The 18,953-nt window shown below is 40.1% G+C and overlaps 1 protein-coding gene across 1 annotated transcript in view; it reads left to right on the top strand.

Moving 5' to 3' along the window:
• Nucleotides 1-18,953, top strand: part of NIBAN1 (niban apoptosis regulator 1) — a 162,483-nt gene that overhangs the window by 78,950 nt on the left and 64,580 nt on the right. Inside the window, exon 5 of the mRNA XM_060035276.1 lies at nucleotides 570-737. Coding sequence (XP_059891259.1) covers nucleotides 570-737 — 168 coding nt within the window. The remainder of the gene's footprint in view (nucleotides 1-569; nucleotides 738-18,953) is intronic.

The raw sequence follows: 18,953 nt of genomic DNA, 5'->3' as shown, positions 1-18,953 counted from the left end.
ACAGATGTTTCCAATCGGGTTGAAAGGGTGGGTAATGAAGAAGCCATAGGCTGGCAGTCAGGATGACATTAGTAACAGGCAATTGGGTTTTGGGACTGGTGGAGCAGGAACAAGACTAGGGTGAGAATAGGGGTTGATGGCATCAAAGCAGCAAATGCTAGTGTAGCAGTGACAAGGAGGCGGGAGAGAGTGCAGGGCAGAGAGCAGACCTGGTGGGATGGGAGCCTGGGGGAGAGTAGGGTGAGTGCCTGACAGGTAGACACATCAACTGCCGAGGACCGGTAGGGAGGAGTGAGCTCTTTTTGTGGGTCATGCCTGGTGAGGAAGTTGAGATAGATTATGTCTGATGGCCTTGGTTGTCCCTGTGGATAGGAGGTGAGGCCACCTGCTAGAGCGAGACAGGTGAAGCTGAACTCTTCTTTTCCCCCACCCTGTGAAGACATCTCACACCACCTTTCCATCGCATTGGCTGCCCCCCAGCCAGAAATAAACCTTCACAGCCTGAAATAAATATTTTAAATGAGAGATACATGTTTTAAAACATCTTTGTGTTTTCCATGTTTCTTCAGCGTCCAGTGAGAAGGAGAACACGCAGCCCTTTGTGGTCCTGCCCAAGGAATTCCCGGTGTACCTGTGGCAGCCATTCCTCAGACATGGCTACTTCTGCTTCCAGAATGCCGCTGACCAGAGGAAGTTCAGTGCTCTCCTGAGTGACTGCATCAGACATCTGAATCACGGTATGCACGGCTGCCCTCTGGTCCCCAGTTAGGCTGCCTTTTCCCAGTTGGTCTGGTCAGTCATCTGTTAGAATGATTCCAAGAAAGAGCCGCGGACGGTGCTGCCTCTGGAAGGAGAGGGAAATCGAACGAAGTGAGGGTTTTGTACGCAAAGAGCGAGGCCAGCTTGCTGGTTGTTTAGTCAGGGCAGGGAAGCCTCAGCGCAACAGGACGTGGAGTAGGTATCTGATGGCACATGTAGACAGAGCACCGTATTCATGCATATAATTTTGAGCATAATTCCTCCCCTTCCTTCTTCCTGATTTTTAAAAATCTCAGTGACAGCAAGAATGTACCAATTGTCCCTGGCAAAATCCTAGTCCTTTTGACATTTCTTGTTTATTTTCACCTTTATTTCTGAAGAAGTTACTCAAAACTTTAGGGTACATAAGAATCGCCTGGAAAACTTGCTAAACAGATTTTTTTGGGGGGTCCACCTTCAGATATACTGATACTGGGGCCCTGATTTTGGTTTTCTAACAAACTGCCAAGGGATGCTGATGATGTTAGTCTGTGGACCACACTTGGAGTTGCATTGCTTCAGACCCTGTTGCCTCTACGTACCGATTTCATTACTACTGGGTCCATAATAAAAAAGATTTCTCTTTCCAGTATGTGATGTTTTTGATAAATTGATGTGAATGCTGGTTTTTCTGGACTCTGCAAAACCTTCAGGTACAGATAATTGAGCTCTTTGTTACTTGGCAGTTGGAAAGGTAACCAGTCAAATGTTACGGAGGATTTACTCTGTGCCAACCTATAAAGGTATTAGGAACAGAGTAATGAACCATGCAAAGTTCCCCTCTTTGGGGTCTACATTCAAACAGGAAAGAGGGGCAAACACACATACAAATTCACAAGATAACTTGATAGTTATCAAAGTTATGTGTTACAGAGTAACAAGAGGTTACTATGGAGGGAAGAAGGGAGAAGGCTTGTCAGGGGAGGCCTTTCTGGGCAGGTGACATTTGAGTTGAGTCACCTCATCCATCTGTGCCTTTACTGTATTTCCTAATAATTTCATTGTACGTTTACTTTAAAGTTCTGAGGTTTCCCTGAGAGGGTCAGTGCCACGGAGCAAAAGTCACTAGTGATGCATCTCAGTCTGTTCTTGATTTTAGCTTGTGTAATGATAGAAGGCTAATGGAAAAAGATAATGTCACTCTATCTTGCTCTAGCAAAACCCTGACCAACGTTCATCATAATATTGGCTCATAACTCATTAGGGACTTTACAAAAATGATAACCTTATTAATATCTTACCTTGTGGTTTTGATGTTGTAGAGACAAAGAATTCCCCAGCACTGCCTGCACCGTCTAACTAGTACACTTACACCTCTGTGTGCAGGGCCTTGGTCTAGTATGAACATGCATTTGGCACTAAACACAAGAACCATGAAGTTTCACTAAGCAGAGAATGTTCTCCACCCAGCCAGATGGGACTGGCTTCATTCCCCCTTCCGTGTCCATAATAGGAGTTTCTCTGGGGAGTTTTTGGAAGTTATGTAGCCTGTATTTAGAGTCCATTTATGGAAGATTTCAGTCGATTCACAACCCCACTCTGCTTTCCAGTATGTTATCAAAGGCACTGAGATAATGGGGTCTAGTCACATTGCCCTTGTTCTGTGTCACATTCCTTTGTCCAGAAACCTCACTTTATGCAGACTTAACGTGATTTGGCATAGCTTCCAGTGGCTCCAGTCAGAACCAGAGACCATCAAAACATTGTAGGGAACTGTCTTTGACTGTCATGGGCCAATGAGCTCATGAATCTCTCCCTTCTCGCCTCTATTTCTTTGTTTTTGACGGCACAATGTACCACCCATCTTTACTGTGTCACACTTTTTTTTTTTTTCTTTTTGGTTTCAATCTCTGCCTGTTACTCATTGTGGGATCTTGACTAAACCAGTAAGAGATTTCACAAACTCCCAGTTAACCATTATTGTTTCCATAATAACCAAAAGAGTTTAGAAATAGGTATAAAATGAGTGCTGTGATAAGGGCCAGAAACCCTGAGGGGGCTTTGGAGAGGCTGCTGAGTTCCATCCCCAGGCGACCAGGGCCAGAGCTGTATGCCTTTGTCATTGCCCCATTGGCTCTCAGGCCAGCATGCGCCACCATTGACAACTAGGTCCAAGATATTCTAGCAGCTGATGCTGGGCCGCTATTGATCTGTCCATTCACAAGTCCTCAGGATCTTTTTTTTCCCACTTTTATTAAGATATCATTGACATATAACATTGTATTAGTTTAAGGTGTACAACATAATGATTTAATGTATGATCATTGCAAAGTGATCAGCACAATAAGTTTAGTTAACACCTGTCACCTCACGTAGTTAACAAAAGTTTTTCTTGCGATGAGATCTTTTAAGCTCTACTCTCTTAGCAACTTTTCATATACAGTACAGTATTGTTAACGATAGTCACCATGCTGTACATTACAACCTGTGTCTTAATTTATCCTATAACTGGAAGTTTGACCCCTTTAACCCAACCTCCCCCCACCTCCTCTGGCAACGACCAATCTGTTCTCTGTTTCTGTGAGTCCGTTGTTTTACGATTCCACATATAAGTGAGATCATACAGTATTTGTTTTTCTCTGTCTGACTTAGTTCACTTAGCATAATGCCCTTAAGGGATCTTTCAGGGAAGATCATCTCGTTGCCTTCATGGTAAGTTCTGCCAACGATTTCTGTTACTTGGGGTTCCCAGGTGCTCAAATCCCACCACACAACCCAGGCCACTTGCCCCGGGAGTTCTGGGTTCAAATCGGTCTAGGTACCCATGTCCATTCATTCTGAATCTGGAACCACTTCTCCTGTTCCTCCTTATGAAATGGTTTTTTTTCCTATTTAACCCTGACAAAGGGCTTAATTACACCCTGCTCTTGGACAATAAGGCTATATCCTGAGGTAGGTAAGGGCAAGTAGAGGGCTCTCTGCTCCTCCTTCCTTCAAGTGACAGATCTTCCTCTGGGTGCCTCAAAGATGATTTACACTCATAAGGGCCATAGAGGGGTGCGTGCGTGTGTGTGTGTGTGTGTGTGTGTGTGTGGTTTTTGGCACCCCTTCACTGAGCAGGCATAAGAAAACTCCACAAGATTAATCTTCAGCAACATGCTGGACTAAATATCAAGCCCACTGTGTGAGGGAGAGGGGAAATTTCCCCTTCCCCACCTTGGTCCTTTGGGCTGGCAATTAAAGTGACACAAGGCAGGTTAACGGAGAAAAATCAAATTTATTACATGCAGATGGGGAATTCACTTAAGTATGAAGAATTTCAAAGACAGCAAGGCAAGATGAGGTTTATATATATTCTGGACTAAGGAGAAAGAGCTGGGGGTCTGAGGCTTTTTTTTCCTTGAGGGAAAGTAAGATAATTCACAGGAAGATAGGAAGAGTTAATGTTTGCTGGGCCATCAAAGACAGTGGGACACAGAGAGGACTCTGATCAAACAGCTTTGCTTAGGCTCCTCCCTGTCTACCACTCCTAATTTCAATACTTTATTACAGTTATCTGTGGTGATAGCTTCTTCCTGGGACAGTCCTCCTACCTTAAATTCTTTTAGGCAGTAAAGGGGAAGTTCAGAGGCTCTTCCTGAGTCTTTTGGGCTTTGATTGTTTTCAGCTCAAAATAATCCTCATGCTAGAGTAGCACAACTTGGGGCAGCCTGCCCTCAACCCCATCAAGTGACATGTACCTAGAGCAGCTGCTGTCTTCTGTCCTTTTGGAATCTTACTGCAGCCCCTTGTCCCTGATGGGAGAAGTCCAGGGTTCTGGAATGTCCACTTCTACAAAAAATGGGACTTAATAAAGCCAAAATATTCTAAGACAGTCCTATTGTCCAAAATCCAGTCCTATTCAGAACTGTAGTTTGCAAAATATGGTTCTTGTAGTTACAGGGATATAGCTAAAACTATTAACACATATAGAAGACTGTATACATGCAATGTGGAATAATGATCATTATCAATGTGAATCTGTCCTTCCAGCTCAGGATAACCATTTCTTGGCATAAGAATTTTCAGGAAGGGGAAAAAGTGTTCCTGGCAGGAAAAATAGGATATGTTGGGGCCAGGAAGAGAGTCAGAGCGTGGACTGTTAGAGGAACTGAACGAATTTCATGTGGCTGGGGCTTAGAGAGGAGAGAGGTGCCAAGCAAGCATGGAGAGGTGGGCAGGAGCCAGACTGTAAAGGGCTCTGTGGAGCATATTAGGGAGTTTGCCCTTTACTCTAGCATCAATAAGAAACCATTAAAGGGCTTTAAGCAGATAAGCAACTCCAACGTATTTTCATTTTAGAAAGGTCACACGTACTGGCTGCTGTGTGGGCAGTGGATGGGAGGGTAGCCGCTGGGATGCCAGGAGGCCACTTAGGAAGCTTTGGCAGGCTACAGATGGCGGTAGCTTGCACCAAAGAGGTGACAATGGAAATGGCAAGAGGTGGCTGAATAAGAGAGATATCCAGGAAGTAGAATCAATAGAACTTAAGGATAGATCATGTGCGGAGTGAGGCAGTGGGAGAACCCAAGGAAGAGCCCCAGGTTTCTGCCATTCTTTGAGATGGGAACCCTGTGTGGAGAGGAGCAGCCTCCAGGGAAAGGAAACGACGTGTTCAGTGTTACAGATGTTGAGCTGGAGAAGTCTAGGGACATCCAGGCGAGCGCGTCTCATAGACAGATGCCTGGACGAGGCTGGAGAGCTGGAGCACAATCTAGAGTAGAGACAGATGGGAAGTCAGCAACCTGTCTGTGCTCATGGAGTTGGCTGAGGGCCTGGCATCTGGTACAGGCTCTGTAAACATGTCCACCCTCCATCCTCATGTATAGTTGCAAATATGCCCACGTGGGAGAAGCATGGGGCATGTGTGTTGAAGTAGATTAAAGATGTTTGTATCCAAAATCTGTAAGCATTAATATAAAATAGGTTGGTGACTTTGTGTTAAATACTAACTTCACTCACGACATGGGCCTATGATTTTACTGTTGAGTATCTAAACAACATGTTCCTTAGGAATACAAAGTCTGTGAAATTCAGTAAATCAGGGTCTCTGACTCACCCTCTTCAAGAGATAATACTCAAATGCCAGTGTCTCTTCTGTATTTTATTTCAAGTTCATTGCTACCAATCTGTTTTGGGACTCATAAAAAACATTCCCAGAGGCTTTTAGTTGATCTTACTTTTCCCAGTTACTGCCACCTTCTTCCATGTGTGACAGTCAGATAAATCATATTTAAACACAATTTTTGATTAAAATCACTCAGTGGCACTGCCATTTTCAAAAAGATGAAAATTCCAAAGAGACTGGCTATTGTGTGCCTGATTTCCTACTATTCTCAAGTACAAGCCTCCTCTCCCCCCAACCTTGCTACCCGACCCCACCCACCTGCTTTTTTTTTTTTTTTTTTTTTTTTTTTTTTTTTTTGTGGTACGTGGGCCTCTCACTGTTGTGGCCTCTCCCGTTGTGGAGCACAGGCTCCGGACGCACAGGCTCAGCGGCCATGGCTCACGGCCCCAGCCGCTCTGCGGCATGTGGGATCTTCCCGGATCGGGGCACGAACCCGCGTCCCCTGCATCGGCAGGCGGACTCTCAACCACTGCGCCACCAGGGAAGCTCCACCCACCTGCTTTTAATGAAAGTTTTACCTAGACATTTTTGGCCTTCTCATACACCTGAAACACCCACTCCTCACCTATTCGAATTCTCTCTTATTTCCTTAAGAACAAGCTTCAGTCTGACCCCTGCCATGAAGGCCACAGGGCTAACTTCATTAGTGCCTATTATCTGTTCCACTGATTGGATGCTCACCACAATCTGCCTTACATTATTCATTTTCATGTCTAGTTGTCCTATTTCTCCAACTCTATTGCAAATCCCTGAAGGAGAATCTTGTATCATCTTTTGTGTCCCTTTGCAGTGCTCAGACATATATCTTGTGTTTCATAAAATGGTTCAAAGACACTAATGAATTAATAACTTAGTACCAAAGTAAAGCTGATTTCAGAATTGAAGTGTGATTTTAGAGATGACAGTTACAAATGTGGTTTGGCCTAATTCATAAACACACTGGCATGAGTAAGTGAAAGAATTGTCAATACAAAGCATAAAGTATTTGAGGAATAAGGGAATCACATGTCAGGCAGCCATCATCAGAAGATGGTGATTCTGGAAGGAAGGTGGAATGATGGCACGTTTTGTTCAGCAGTACTGTGCTAGCTTGAAGGACAGTCAGGACTGCCACTGAACAAACGCCAGTGGTTCCCATCATCATGAACACTAAGAAATAGGGCACAGTAGAACATCTGGGAAGCATAAGGGCACGTGCACTGGAAAAGATACTATTAAAAAAAAACACATCTTTCTTCATGAAGAGAACACAATCATGTAAAGACACTTTGCAAACTTCTGCTTTAACTTGGACTAGTTCAATCGCCTATGACATTTATGTTATTCAAGGGTGCATGTGATGGAGTGAGTTAGGCTGAATGTGGAGCTATAATAGACGGTTAAACTTTGGAATTGGTTGCTGTCAGGGTTGTATGCCTTGAGCTCTTATCCCAGAAATCCCATGTCAAATCAAATACCTTTATTAGATTGGATTTTGACACTTACATGTTTTAGGTGTTCAATTAATGATGCTGAATTTAATAGAATTTTATTTATTTATTTATTTATTTATTTATTTTTTTGCTGCGGTACGTGGGCCTGTCACTGCTGTGGCCTCTCCCGTTGCGGAGCACAGGCTCCGGACGCGCAGGCTCAGCGGCCATGGCTCACGGGCCCAGCCGCTCCGCGGCATGTGGGATCCTCCCGGACCGGGGCACGAACCCGTGTCCCCTGCATCGGCAGGCAGACTCTCAACCACTGCGCCACCAGGGAAGCCCTATTTATTTATTTTTAAATAAATAAATTTATTTTATCTTTGGCTGTGTTGGGTCTTCTTTGCTGCACACGGGCTTTTCTCTGGTTATGGTGAGCGGGGCTACTCTTCGTTGCAGTGCGCAGGCTTCTCATTTTGGTGGCTTCTCTTGTTGCGGAGCACGGACTCTAGGCGTGCGGGCTTCAGTAGTTGTGGCACATGGGCTCTAGAGCTCAGGCTCAGTAGTTGTGGCACACGGGCGTAGTTGCTCTGCGGCATGTGGGATCTTCCCGGATCAGCGCTTGAACCCGTGTCCCCTGAACTGGCAGGCAGATTCTTAACCACTGCGCCAGCAGGGAAGCCCCTAAATTGAATTTTAAAACAGAAAAGTGTCAGACTTCCCTGGTGGCACAGTGGTTAAGAATCTACCTGCCAATGCAGGGGACACGGGTTCGAGCCCTAGTCTGGGAAGATTCCACATGCCACAGAGTAGCTAAGCCCATGTGCCACCACTGCTGAAGCCTGTGTGCCACAACTACTGAGCCCGTGTGCCACAACTACTGAAGCCTGCGTGCCTAGAGCCCGTGCTCCACAACAAGAGAAACCACCACAATGAGAAGCCCACGCACCACAACGAAGAGTAGCCCCCACTCGCCACAACTAGAGAAAGCCCACACTCAGCAACAAAGACCCAACACAGCCAATAAATAAATAAATAAATGAAGTAAAAAAAAAAAAAAAAACAGAAAAGAGTCGTATGATTCAAATTAGCTAGAGCAAATCCTTTTTGGTGTGTTTATTTGAACACCCATTACCATTCATGAAACAAGTTTATTACTTGAGGGACTAAGTGTCTGACGTGGGCATCAATAAATTTTAACTGAAAATATTCAATGAATTTCCTTTTGTAATATATGAAAACATATTTCTGAATTTATGGCACATACTTATATTTATATACACACACATATCTATGAATCACAAAATGCTAACAGTACTTGGGCTCTTTTGGACACTTTACTGCAAATGAATGATGTTAGACTGGACATAGATAAACAAATATAATTTTTGTAAATATCTATTTGAATGCTTTTACTTATAAAAGGTATTTCATAGTGAACGTTTGTTTCAATGCATTAAAACCTCTATGCATTGTAAACAAAAATGTTTGCTAATTACTGTTTAATAAATAACTAGATACCAATTTCTAGTTTTCATAAACTGTCCCAAACAAACATTTTTAAAAGGATTCTCTCTGCTTGGAGATTAGTCTCTCTTTGAGTTTAGTGTATACTCTTTGCCTCACATAGGTAATACTCGACACATTATAAATATGTGACGTATATGAATATGCCGTTTTTTCTTAGGAAGTTACCATTTTCCCCTTTCTGACCCTTTTTTACTGTTCATAAAACTCTAAATTTGGAAGAGCTCTTAATGACTGCCTACTCTATCTCCTCAGAGTTTATTTATGATAAGGCTCAGACAGTAACTTACTTGCCCAAGGTCCCAGCTAGTCAGTGGTAGAGGACCAGTTGTCCTGACACCTAGTCCTTGACTTCTGTTTCAGTTATACATTACCATGTTGTCTTTTCAACATTACTTCTTAAAAGAATTTTTCATCTTTTGGTCAATTAAAGCACATTACTATTAAATCAAGTTACTCTTATGATACGTTTGCATGATCTAAAGTGAAGCAAACCTGTACCATTCATTGGAGGTCATCTGAGACCTGGGATATGTCTGTTTTTTTCATAAGTAGCAACATCTGATAACTTGGTATTTTGTCCACCGGCTAAACATGACTATATTTTTTAGTTCAGATATGTTCAGGGAAAAAAATATTTGGTAATGTAGCTGTTTAATGGTTAAATTTTGTGTAGTATAAAATGCAAACCATCATATAGGGCCTGAACCAAGATGGCAGAGTAGAAGGACGTGCTCTCACTCCCTCTTGTGAGAACACCAGAATAACAGCTAGCTGCTGGACAGTCATCGACAGTAAGACACTGGAACTCACCAAAAAACATACCCCACATCCAAAGACAAAGGAGAAGCCACAATGAGACAGTAGGAGGGGCACAATCACAGTAAAATCAAATCCCATAACTGCTGGGTGGGTGACTCACAGACTGGGGAACACTTATAACACAGAAATCCACCCACTGGAGTGAAGTTTATGAGCCCCACGTCAGGCTTCCCAACCTGGGGGTCCAGCAATGGGAGGAGGAATTCCTAGAGAATCAGACTTTGAAGGCTGACGGGATTTGATTGCAGGACTTCAACAGGACTGGGGAAAAAAGAGACTCCACTCTTGGAGGGCACACACAAACTAGTGTGTGCATCAGGACCCAAGGGAAGGAGCAGTGACCTCAGGGGAGACTGAAGCAGACCTACCTGCTAGTGTTGGAGGATCTCCTGCAGAGGTGGGGGTGGCTGTGGCTCACCATGGGCACAAGGACACTGGCAGCAGAAGTTCTGGGAAGTACTCCTTGGTGTGAGCCCTCCCAGAGTCCACCATTAGCCCCACCAAAGAGCCCAGGTAGTCTCCAGTGTTGGGTTGCCTCAGGCCAAAAAACCAACAGGGAGGGAACCCAGCCCCACCCATTAGCAGTCAAGAGGATTAAAGTTTTACTGAGCTCTGCCCACCAGAGCAACAGCCAGCTCTACCCACCACCAGTCCCTCCCATCAGGAAACTTGCACAAGCCTTTTAGATAGCCTCATCCACCAGAGGACAGACAGCAGAAGCAAGAAGAACTACAGTCCTGCAGCCTGTGGAACAAAAACCACATTCACAGAAAGATAGACAAGATGAAAAGGCAGAGGGCTACGTACCAGAGGAAGGAACAAGATAAAACCCCAGAAAACCAACAAAATGAAGTGGAGATAGGCAATCTTCCAGCAAAAGAATTCAGAATAATGATAGTGAAGATGATCCAAGACCTCAGAAAAAGAATGGAGGCAAAGATCAAGAAGATGCAAGAAATGTTTAACAAAGACCTAGAAGAATTAAAGAACAAAAAGAGATGAACAATACAATAACTGAAATGAAACTACACTAGAAGGAATCAACAGCAGAATAACTGAGGCAGAAGAACGGATAAGTGACCTGGAAGACAGAATGGTGGAATTCACTGCTGCAGAACAGAAGGAAGAAAAAAGGATGAAAAGAAATGAAGACAGCCTAAGGGACCTCTGGGATAATATTAAACGCAACAACATTCACATTATAGGGGTCCCAGAAGGAGAAGAGAGAGAGAAGGGACCCGAGAAAATATTTGAAGAGGTTATAGTTGAAAACTTCCCTAACATGGGAAAGGAAATAGCCACCCAAGTCCAGGAAGCACAGAGAGTCCCATACAGGATAAACCCATGGAGAAACACACCGAGACACATAATAATCAAATTGGCAAAAATTAAAGACAAAGAAAAATTATTGAAAGCAGCAAGGGAAAAACAACAAATAATATACAAGGGAACTCCCATAAGGTTAACAGCTGATTTCTCAGCAGAAACTCTACAAGCCAGAAGGAAGTGGCATGATATACTTAAAGTGATGAAAGGGAAGAACCTACAACCAAGATTACTCTATCCGGCAAAGATCTCATTCAGATTTCATGGAGAAATCAAAAGCTTTACAGACAAGCAAAAGCTAAGAGAATTCTGCACCACCAAATCAGCCCTACAACAAATGCTAAAAGAACTTCTCTAAGTGGGAAACAGAAGAGAAGAAAAAGACCTACAAAAACAAACCCAAAACAATTAAGAAAATGGTCATAGGAACATACATATCAATAATTACCTTAAAAGTGAATGGATTAAGTGCTCCAACCAAAAAACACAGGCTTGCTGAATGGATACAAAAACAAGACCCATATGTATGCTGTCTACAAGACACCCACTTCAGACCTAGGGACACATACAGACTGAAAGTGAGGGGATGGAAAAAGATATTCCATGCAATTGGAAATCAAAAGAAAGCTGGAGTAGCAATACTCATATCAGAAAAAATAGAGTTTAAAATAAAGAATGTTACAAGAGACAAGGAAGGACACTAATGATCAAAGGATCAATCCAGGAAAAAGATATAACAATTATAAATATATATGCACCCAACATAGGAGCACCTCAATACATAAGGCAACTGCTAACAGCTATAAAGGAGAAAATCGACAGTAACACAGTAATAGTGGGGAACTTTAACACCTCACTTACACCAAAGGACAGATCATCCAAAATGAAAATAAATAAGGAAACAGAAGCTTTAAATGACACAATAGACCAGATAGATTTAATTGATATTTATCGGACATTCCATCCAAAAACAGCAGATTACACTTTCTCCTCAAGTGCGCATGGAACATTCTCCAGGATAGATAACATCTTGGGTCACAAATAAAGCCTCAGTAAATTTAAGAAAATTGACATCATATCCAGCATCTTTTCTGACCACAACGCTATGAGATAAGAAATCAATTACAGGGAAAAAAACGTAAAAAACACAAACGAATGGAGGCTAAACAATACGTTACTAAATAACCAAGAGATCACTGAAGAAATCAAAGAGAAAATCAAAAACTACCTAGAGACAAATGACAATGAGAACATGATGATCCAAAACCTGTGGGATGCAGCAAAAGCAGTTCTAAGAGGGAAGTTTATAGCTATACAAGCCTACCTCGAGAAACAAGAAAAATCTCAAATAAACAAATTAACCTTACACCTAAAGGAACTAGAGGAAGAAGAACAAACAAAACCCAAAGTTAGCAGAAGGAAAGAAATCAAAGATCAGAGCAGAAATAAATGAAATAGAAACAGAGAAAACAATAGCAAAGATCAGTAAAACTAAAAGCTGATTCTTTGAGAAGGTAAACAAAATTGATAAACCATTAGCCAGACTCATGAAGAAAAAGAGGGAGAGGACTCAAATCAATAAAATTAGAAATGAAAAAGGAGAAGTTACAACAGACACTGCAGAAATACAAAGCATCCTAAGAGATTACTACAAGCAACTCTAGGCCAATAAAATGGACAACCTGGAAGAAATGGACAAATTTTTAGAAAGGTATAACCTTCCAAGGCTGAACCAGGAAGAAATAGAAAATATGAACAGACCAATCACAAGTAATGAAATTGAAACTGTGATTAAAAATGTTCCAACAAACAAAAGTCCAGGACCATATGGCTTCACAACTGTATTGTATGAAACATTTAGAGAAGAGCTAACACACATCCTTCTCAAACTCTTCCAAAGAATTGCAGAGGAAGGAACACTCCCAAACTCATTCTATGAGGCCACCATCACCCTGATACCAAAACCAGACAAAGATGCTACAAAAAAAGAAAATTACAGACCAATATCACTGATGAATATAGATGCAAAAATCCTCCACAAAGTACTAGCAAACAGAATCCAACAACACATTAAAAGAATCATACACCATGATCAAGAGGGATTTATCCCAGGTATTCAAGGATTCTTCAATATATGCAAATCAATCAGTGTGGTACACCATATTAACAAATTGAAGAAGAAAAATCATATGATCATATCAATAGATGCAGAAAAAACTTCTGACAAAATTCAACACCCATTTATGATAAAAACTCTCCAGAGAGTGGGCATAGATGGAACCTACCTCAACATAATAAAGGCCATATATGACAGACCCACAGCAAACATCATTCTCAATGGTGAAAAACAGAAAGCATTTCCTCTAAGATCAGGAACAAGACAAGGATGTCCACTTTCACCACTATTATTCAACATAGTTTTGGAAGTCCTAGCCACAGTAATCAGAGAAGAAAAAGAAATAAAAGAATACAAATTGGAAAAGAAGAAGTAAAACTGTCGCTGTTTGCGGATGACATGATACTATACATAGAGAATCCTAAAGATGCCACCAGAAAACTACTAGAGCTAATCAATGAATTTGGTAAAGTTGCAGGATACAAAATTAGTGCACAGAAATCTCTTGCATTCCTATACACTAATGATGAAAAATGTGAAAGAGAAATTAAGGAAACACTCCCGTTTACCACTGCAACAAAAAGAATAAAATATCTCGGAATAAATCTACCTAGGGAGACAAAAACCTGAATGCAGAAAACTATAAGACACTGATGAAAGAAATTAAAGATGATACCAACAAATGGAGAGATATACCATGTTCTTGGATTGGAAGAATCAACATTGTGAAAATGACTCTACTACCCAAAGCAATCTACAGATTCAATGCAATCCCTATCAAATTACCAATGGCATTTTTTACAGAACTAGAATGAAAAATCTTAAAATTTGTATGGAGACACAGAAGACCCTGAATAGCCAAAGCCGTCTTGAGGGAAAAAAACAGAGCTGGAGTAATCAGACTCCCTGACTTCAGACTATACTACAAAGCTACAGTAATCAAGACAATATGGTACGGGCACAAAAACAGAAACATAGATCAATGGAACAAGATAGAAAGCCTAGAGATAAACCCACTCAGCTATCATCAACTAATCTATGACAAAGGAGGCAAGGATGTACAATGGAGAAAAGACAGTCTCTTCAATAAGTGGTGCTGGGACAACTGGATGGCTCCATGTAAAAGAATGAAATTAGAACAATCCCTAACACCATACACAGAAGTAAACTCAAAATGGATTAGAGACCTAAACGTTAGACTGAACACTATAAAACTCTTAGAGGAAAACATAGGAAAAACACTCTATGACATAAATCACAGCAAGATATTTTTTGATCCACCTCCTAGGGTAATGGAAATAAAAACAAAAATAAACAAATGGGACTTAATGACACTTCAAAGCTTTTGCACAGCAAAGGAAACCATAAACAAGATGAAAAGACAACCCTCAGAATGGGAGAAAATATTTGCAAACGAATCAACAAAGGATTAATCTCCAAAATATATAAACAGCTCATGCAGCTCAATATTAAAAAAACAAACAACCCAGTCCAAAAATGGGCAGAAGACCTAAATAGACATTTCTCCAAAGAAGATATACTGATTGCCAACAAACGCTTGAAAGGATGCTCAGCATCACTAATCATTAGAGAAATGCAAATCAAAACTACGATGAGGTATCACCTCACACCAGTAAGAATGGGCATCATCAGAAAATCTACAAACAGCAAATGCTGAAGAGGGTGTGGAGAAAAGGGAACCCTCTTCCAGTGTTGGTGGGAATGTAAATTGATACAGCCACCATGGAGAACAGTATGGAGGTTACTTAAAAATCTAAAAATAGAATTACCATATGACCCAGCAATCCCACTACTGGGCATATACCCAGAGAAAACCATAATTCAAAAAGACACATGCACCCCAGTGTTCATTGCAGCACTGTTTACAATAGCCAGGCCATGGAAGCAACCTAAATGCCCATCAACAGACGAATGGTTAAAAAAGATGTGGTACATATACACAATGGAATATTACTCATCCATAAAAAGGAACAAAATTGGGTCATTTGTTGAGACTTGGATGGATCTAGAGACTGTCATACAGAGTGAAGTAAGTCAGAAAGAAAAAAACAAATATCGTATATTAACACATATATGTGGAACTTAGAAAAATGGTACAGATGAACCAGTTTGCAAGGCAGAAATTGAGACACAGATGTAGAAAACAAACATATGGACACCAAGGCGGGTATGCAGCGGGGGGGCTTGTAGTGTGATGAATTGGGAGATTGGGATTGACATGTATACACTGATGTGTATAAAATGGATGACTAATAAGAAAAAAAAATGCCAACCATATATGGTTTTTATACAATTTAAATAAAAACTCTGATTTGTAAAGGACGATTATACAGCTTTTGAGGACATGGGTTGGAATACTTTTTAAATGTAATTAATCTAAAATAAGCCAGGCAGAGGAAGACAAATAATGCATAGAATCACTTATATGTGAAATCTTAAAAAAAAAAAAAAAAGTTCGAAGGCTAGAAACAGAGCAGAAAAGTGGTTGCCAGGGTGGGGGGTGGGGGAAATAAGGAGAGGTTGGTAACAGGGTACAGAGTTTCAGCTATAAGATGAATAAGGTCTGAGGATCTAACGAAAAACATGGCGACTGTAGTGATAACACTGTATTTGTATAATTGAAATTTGCTGAAAAAGTGGAACTTAAATGTTCTTACCTCCCCCCAAAAAGGATAAATACGTAAGGTGATGGATGTGTTAATTAACGAGATGGGTGGAATCCTTTTACAATGTACACATAGATGAAATCACCACGATGTACATTTTAAACGTCTTGTAATTTTATGTCAATTATACCTCAATAAAGCTGAAATAATAGGTCTAAACATGTTTTATTCATAGTGTTTATACTTTTGGATTTACTTAAATTACTTGAAGCTCTCAAAACAGTCTAAGAGTTGGACCTGAAAGAACAGGTCTCCATCAGAGACCAGAAAAAATAGAACTGCTCCTCTCAGCCATTTAGCATTATCACCACCAGTTCATATATAGTCTTTGGTTCATTTGTTGTCTAAAGCTATGTTGCCATGGAACTACTCTTGAATATTTCTTTTGGCCTGTCAAACACACGCTATAGTTTCAGTGAAACCATGGATTCCTGCCCATCTTCCCCCTCCACTTTCAAGGAATCAAGTAGTTATTTTGGTATGAAGGTCTAAAAATTGTGTTATTATGGTAGTTAAGGGTGACAAATTGGAACAATAATAGAAAAGATTAAACAGCCAGAGAGTTAAAGTGAATTCAAGCAAAAATTTTTTGTCTGTGCCATTTAGATTGGGTGAATTCAAAAACCACAGGACAGTTTTTGACATTATTATGACTGAAAGCTTGAATAGCTTTCCAGTTTTTTTACTTGTAGCTGGAATATGGTTAAGACTGAAACACACTTATTAAAATGACAGAGCAAATGGTATGGTTGTTTTAATATGTGGCTAGATAATCAACATTATGAAAGAGTTCTGTTTGGCATGTATTCCAAATTTCTTTTAAAAATCAACATTCAGGAGAGCTTGGAGAAAATTCTCACCTATTGTTATAGAATGGTGAGCTACAGTACTCCTTCCTATGCTGTAAAGAAATTTAGAGCATATGAGATGGAAGAGACCATACTAGGAGCTATTGTTCATTCTGTTAGTTGTTTTGAGGTTTTTAAATTAAATATTGAGTAGCTATAAAAGAAAGCTTAGGAAGCTTACAGAAGATATAAAGAACATTACTGTTACCTCTGTTATTTCTTATGTGCCTCTCCCTGATCCTATTAACTTCTTTTCCCTTTGAGAGAGCACCATCCTGGATTTTGTAGTTTTATCACATGTGTTTAATCATTTTGCATGTTCTTAGACTTAATCCTATGGAATTTTATGACATCTTCTTTCATGGCTTCTGTTTTTCAATATTATATTCCAGTGATTCACCCGTGTTATTGCTTGTAGCTGTATTTCATTGATTTTCATTGCTGAATACATTCCATTATGTTAATATGCTATAATTTCTAGTATCTATTTTACTGTTGATAGGCATTTGGGCTGTTTCCATTATTTATTATTAGCGGTACTGCTGTGAACACTTTCTGTTTGCTGCTTGTTTATAGAAATTTACTTTTGATTTGATTTGCTAACGTCTTAAGGAATGTTCACATCGTGTGTTTGACCTGTAATTTTCCTATTTTGCAATGACATTTTTAGATTTTGCTATCAAGGTTATTCTTGCTTCAGAAAAGGAGTTAGAGAGTGTTCCTACCTCTTCTTTTCCCTTTTATATAATCTGGAATAGTTTGTTTAAGACTAGAATTACTAGTGTATTTTTCCATTTGGTAGAGCTTGCCTGTAAGACCTTCTTAATTTAGCATGCTTTTTGAGGGAAGATTTTAAACTACTGACAGATTTTTAAATTGTTATAGGATTATTCAGTTTTTCTGTTTCTTAAGTCTGTTTTAGTAGGTTACAGTTTTCTAGAAATGTATCCATTTTGTTTATGATTTTAAAAAATTAGTGGCATAAAGTTATGTATAACATCCTCTTGTTTTTAAAGAATATACTCACAGTGCCCCCGTTATTCTCTGTAGCATCTGTACTTGTTCCTTCCTTATTTCTCATGTTGTTTATTTGTACCTCCTCTCTTTTTTTCTTGTTCAGTCTCACTAGAAGTTTGTCAGTTTTGTCAACTTTTTCAAAAAACCAATTTTGGACTTTGCAGATTATTGTGTATCTGTTTTCTATTTTGTTAATTTCTAATGTTGTCATTTAAAATTGCCTTTTTTCTGTTTCCTTGGGCTTATTTTGCTAGAGTTTTTTCCTCACCTCTACAATGAATAGGTGCTCAGCTCATTGTGATTGTTTTAAAATGCTTTGACACCCTTTCCTTAAAAAACAAAAAAAAGGACCTGATTTTCCTCCTCTTGTGAACAAGACTTAGTGACTCACTTCTCACAAATAGAATGTGGCAAAAATGATGGTATGTGGCTTCCAAGAATAGGTCACAAAAAGAACAGCTTCTGCCTGGCTTTTTCTCTTTTGGATCACCCACTTGGGAGAACCTAGCCACCATCTAGTGAGAACACACAAGCAGCCCTCTGTGAAGGGCCACGTGGAGAGAAACTGAGGCCTCCCTGCCAACAGCCAGCACCCGCTTGCCAGCTAACAACCTTGGAAGTGGATGCTTCTGTTTCATTCAAGCCCTCAGATGATGTGACTGCAACCTCACGAGACACCTCAAGCCAGAACCACATAGCCATGCTTTTGAAATCCTGACCCACAAAAACTATGAGAGAGGATAGATATTTATTGTTGTTCTACACCATTAGCTTTTGGTGTAATTCGTCTTGCAACAGTAGAGACTATTATAATATATTCATTAATCACCAGCCCTTCTACCCTGACATAAGCATTTAAATGCTATGAATTTCCCTCTACATATTGTTTTAACTAAATCCCACAAATTTGGATAGGCAGTATTTTTCATTATCGTTAAGATTTAAATATTTTCTGATTTCCATTATTTCTTCTTCTTTGACTTATGAGTTACTTAGAATTATGTTTCATAATTTCCAAATATATATTGTATATTTGTTATTGATTTCTAGTTTAACTGCATTTTGAACAGAAAATATAGTCTATATGATATAATCCTTTAAAATTTGTGGCACCTTACTTTATGGCCCTGTATGTGGTCGATTTTTATAAAAGCTCCATAGGTAATTGAAAAGAATATATATTCAACAGTTGCATACACCCGTTAGCTAAAGTGTGTCAATTGTGTCATTCAAATCTTCTGTATTTTTACTAATTATCTTTTATCATGCTAAGTTTATCAGTTACTAGGAGAG

This window comes from Delphinus delphis, chromosome 1 (assembly GCF_949987515.2).
Source record: "Delphinus delphis chromosome 1, mDelDel1.2, whole genome shotgun sequence".
Classification (NCBI taxonomy): Eukaryota; Metazoa; Chordata; class Mammalia; order Artiodactyla; family Delphinidae; genus Delphinus; species Delphinus delphis.
Note: the sequence above shows the minus strand (reverse complement) of the source record. Positions and strands in the feature narration are given on the sequence as shown.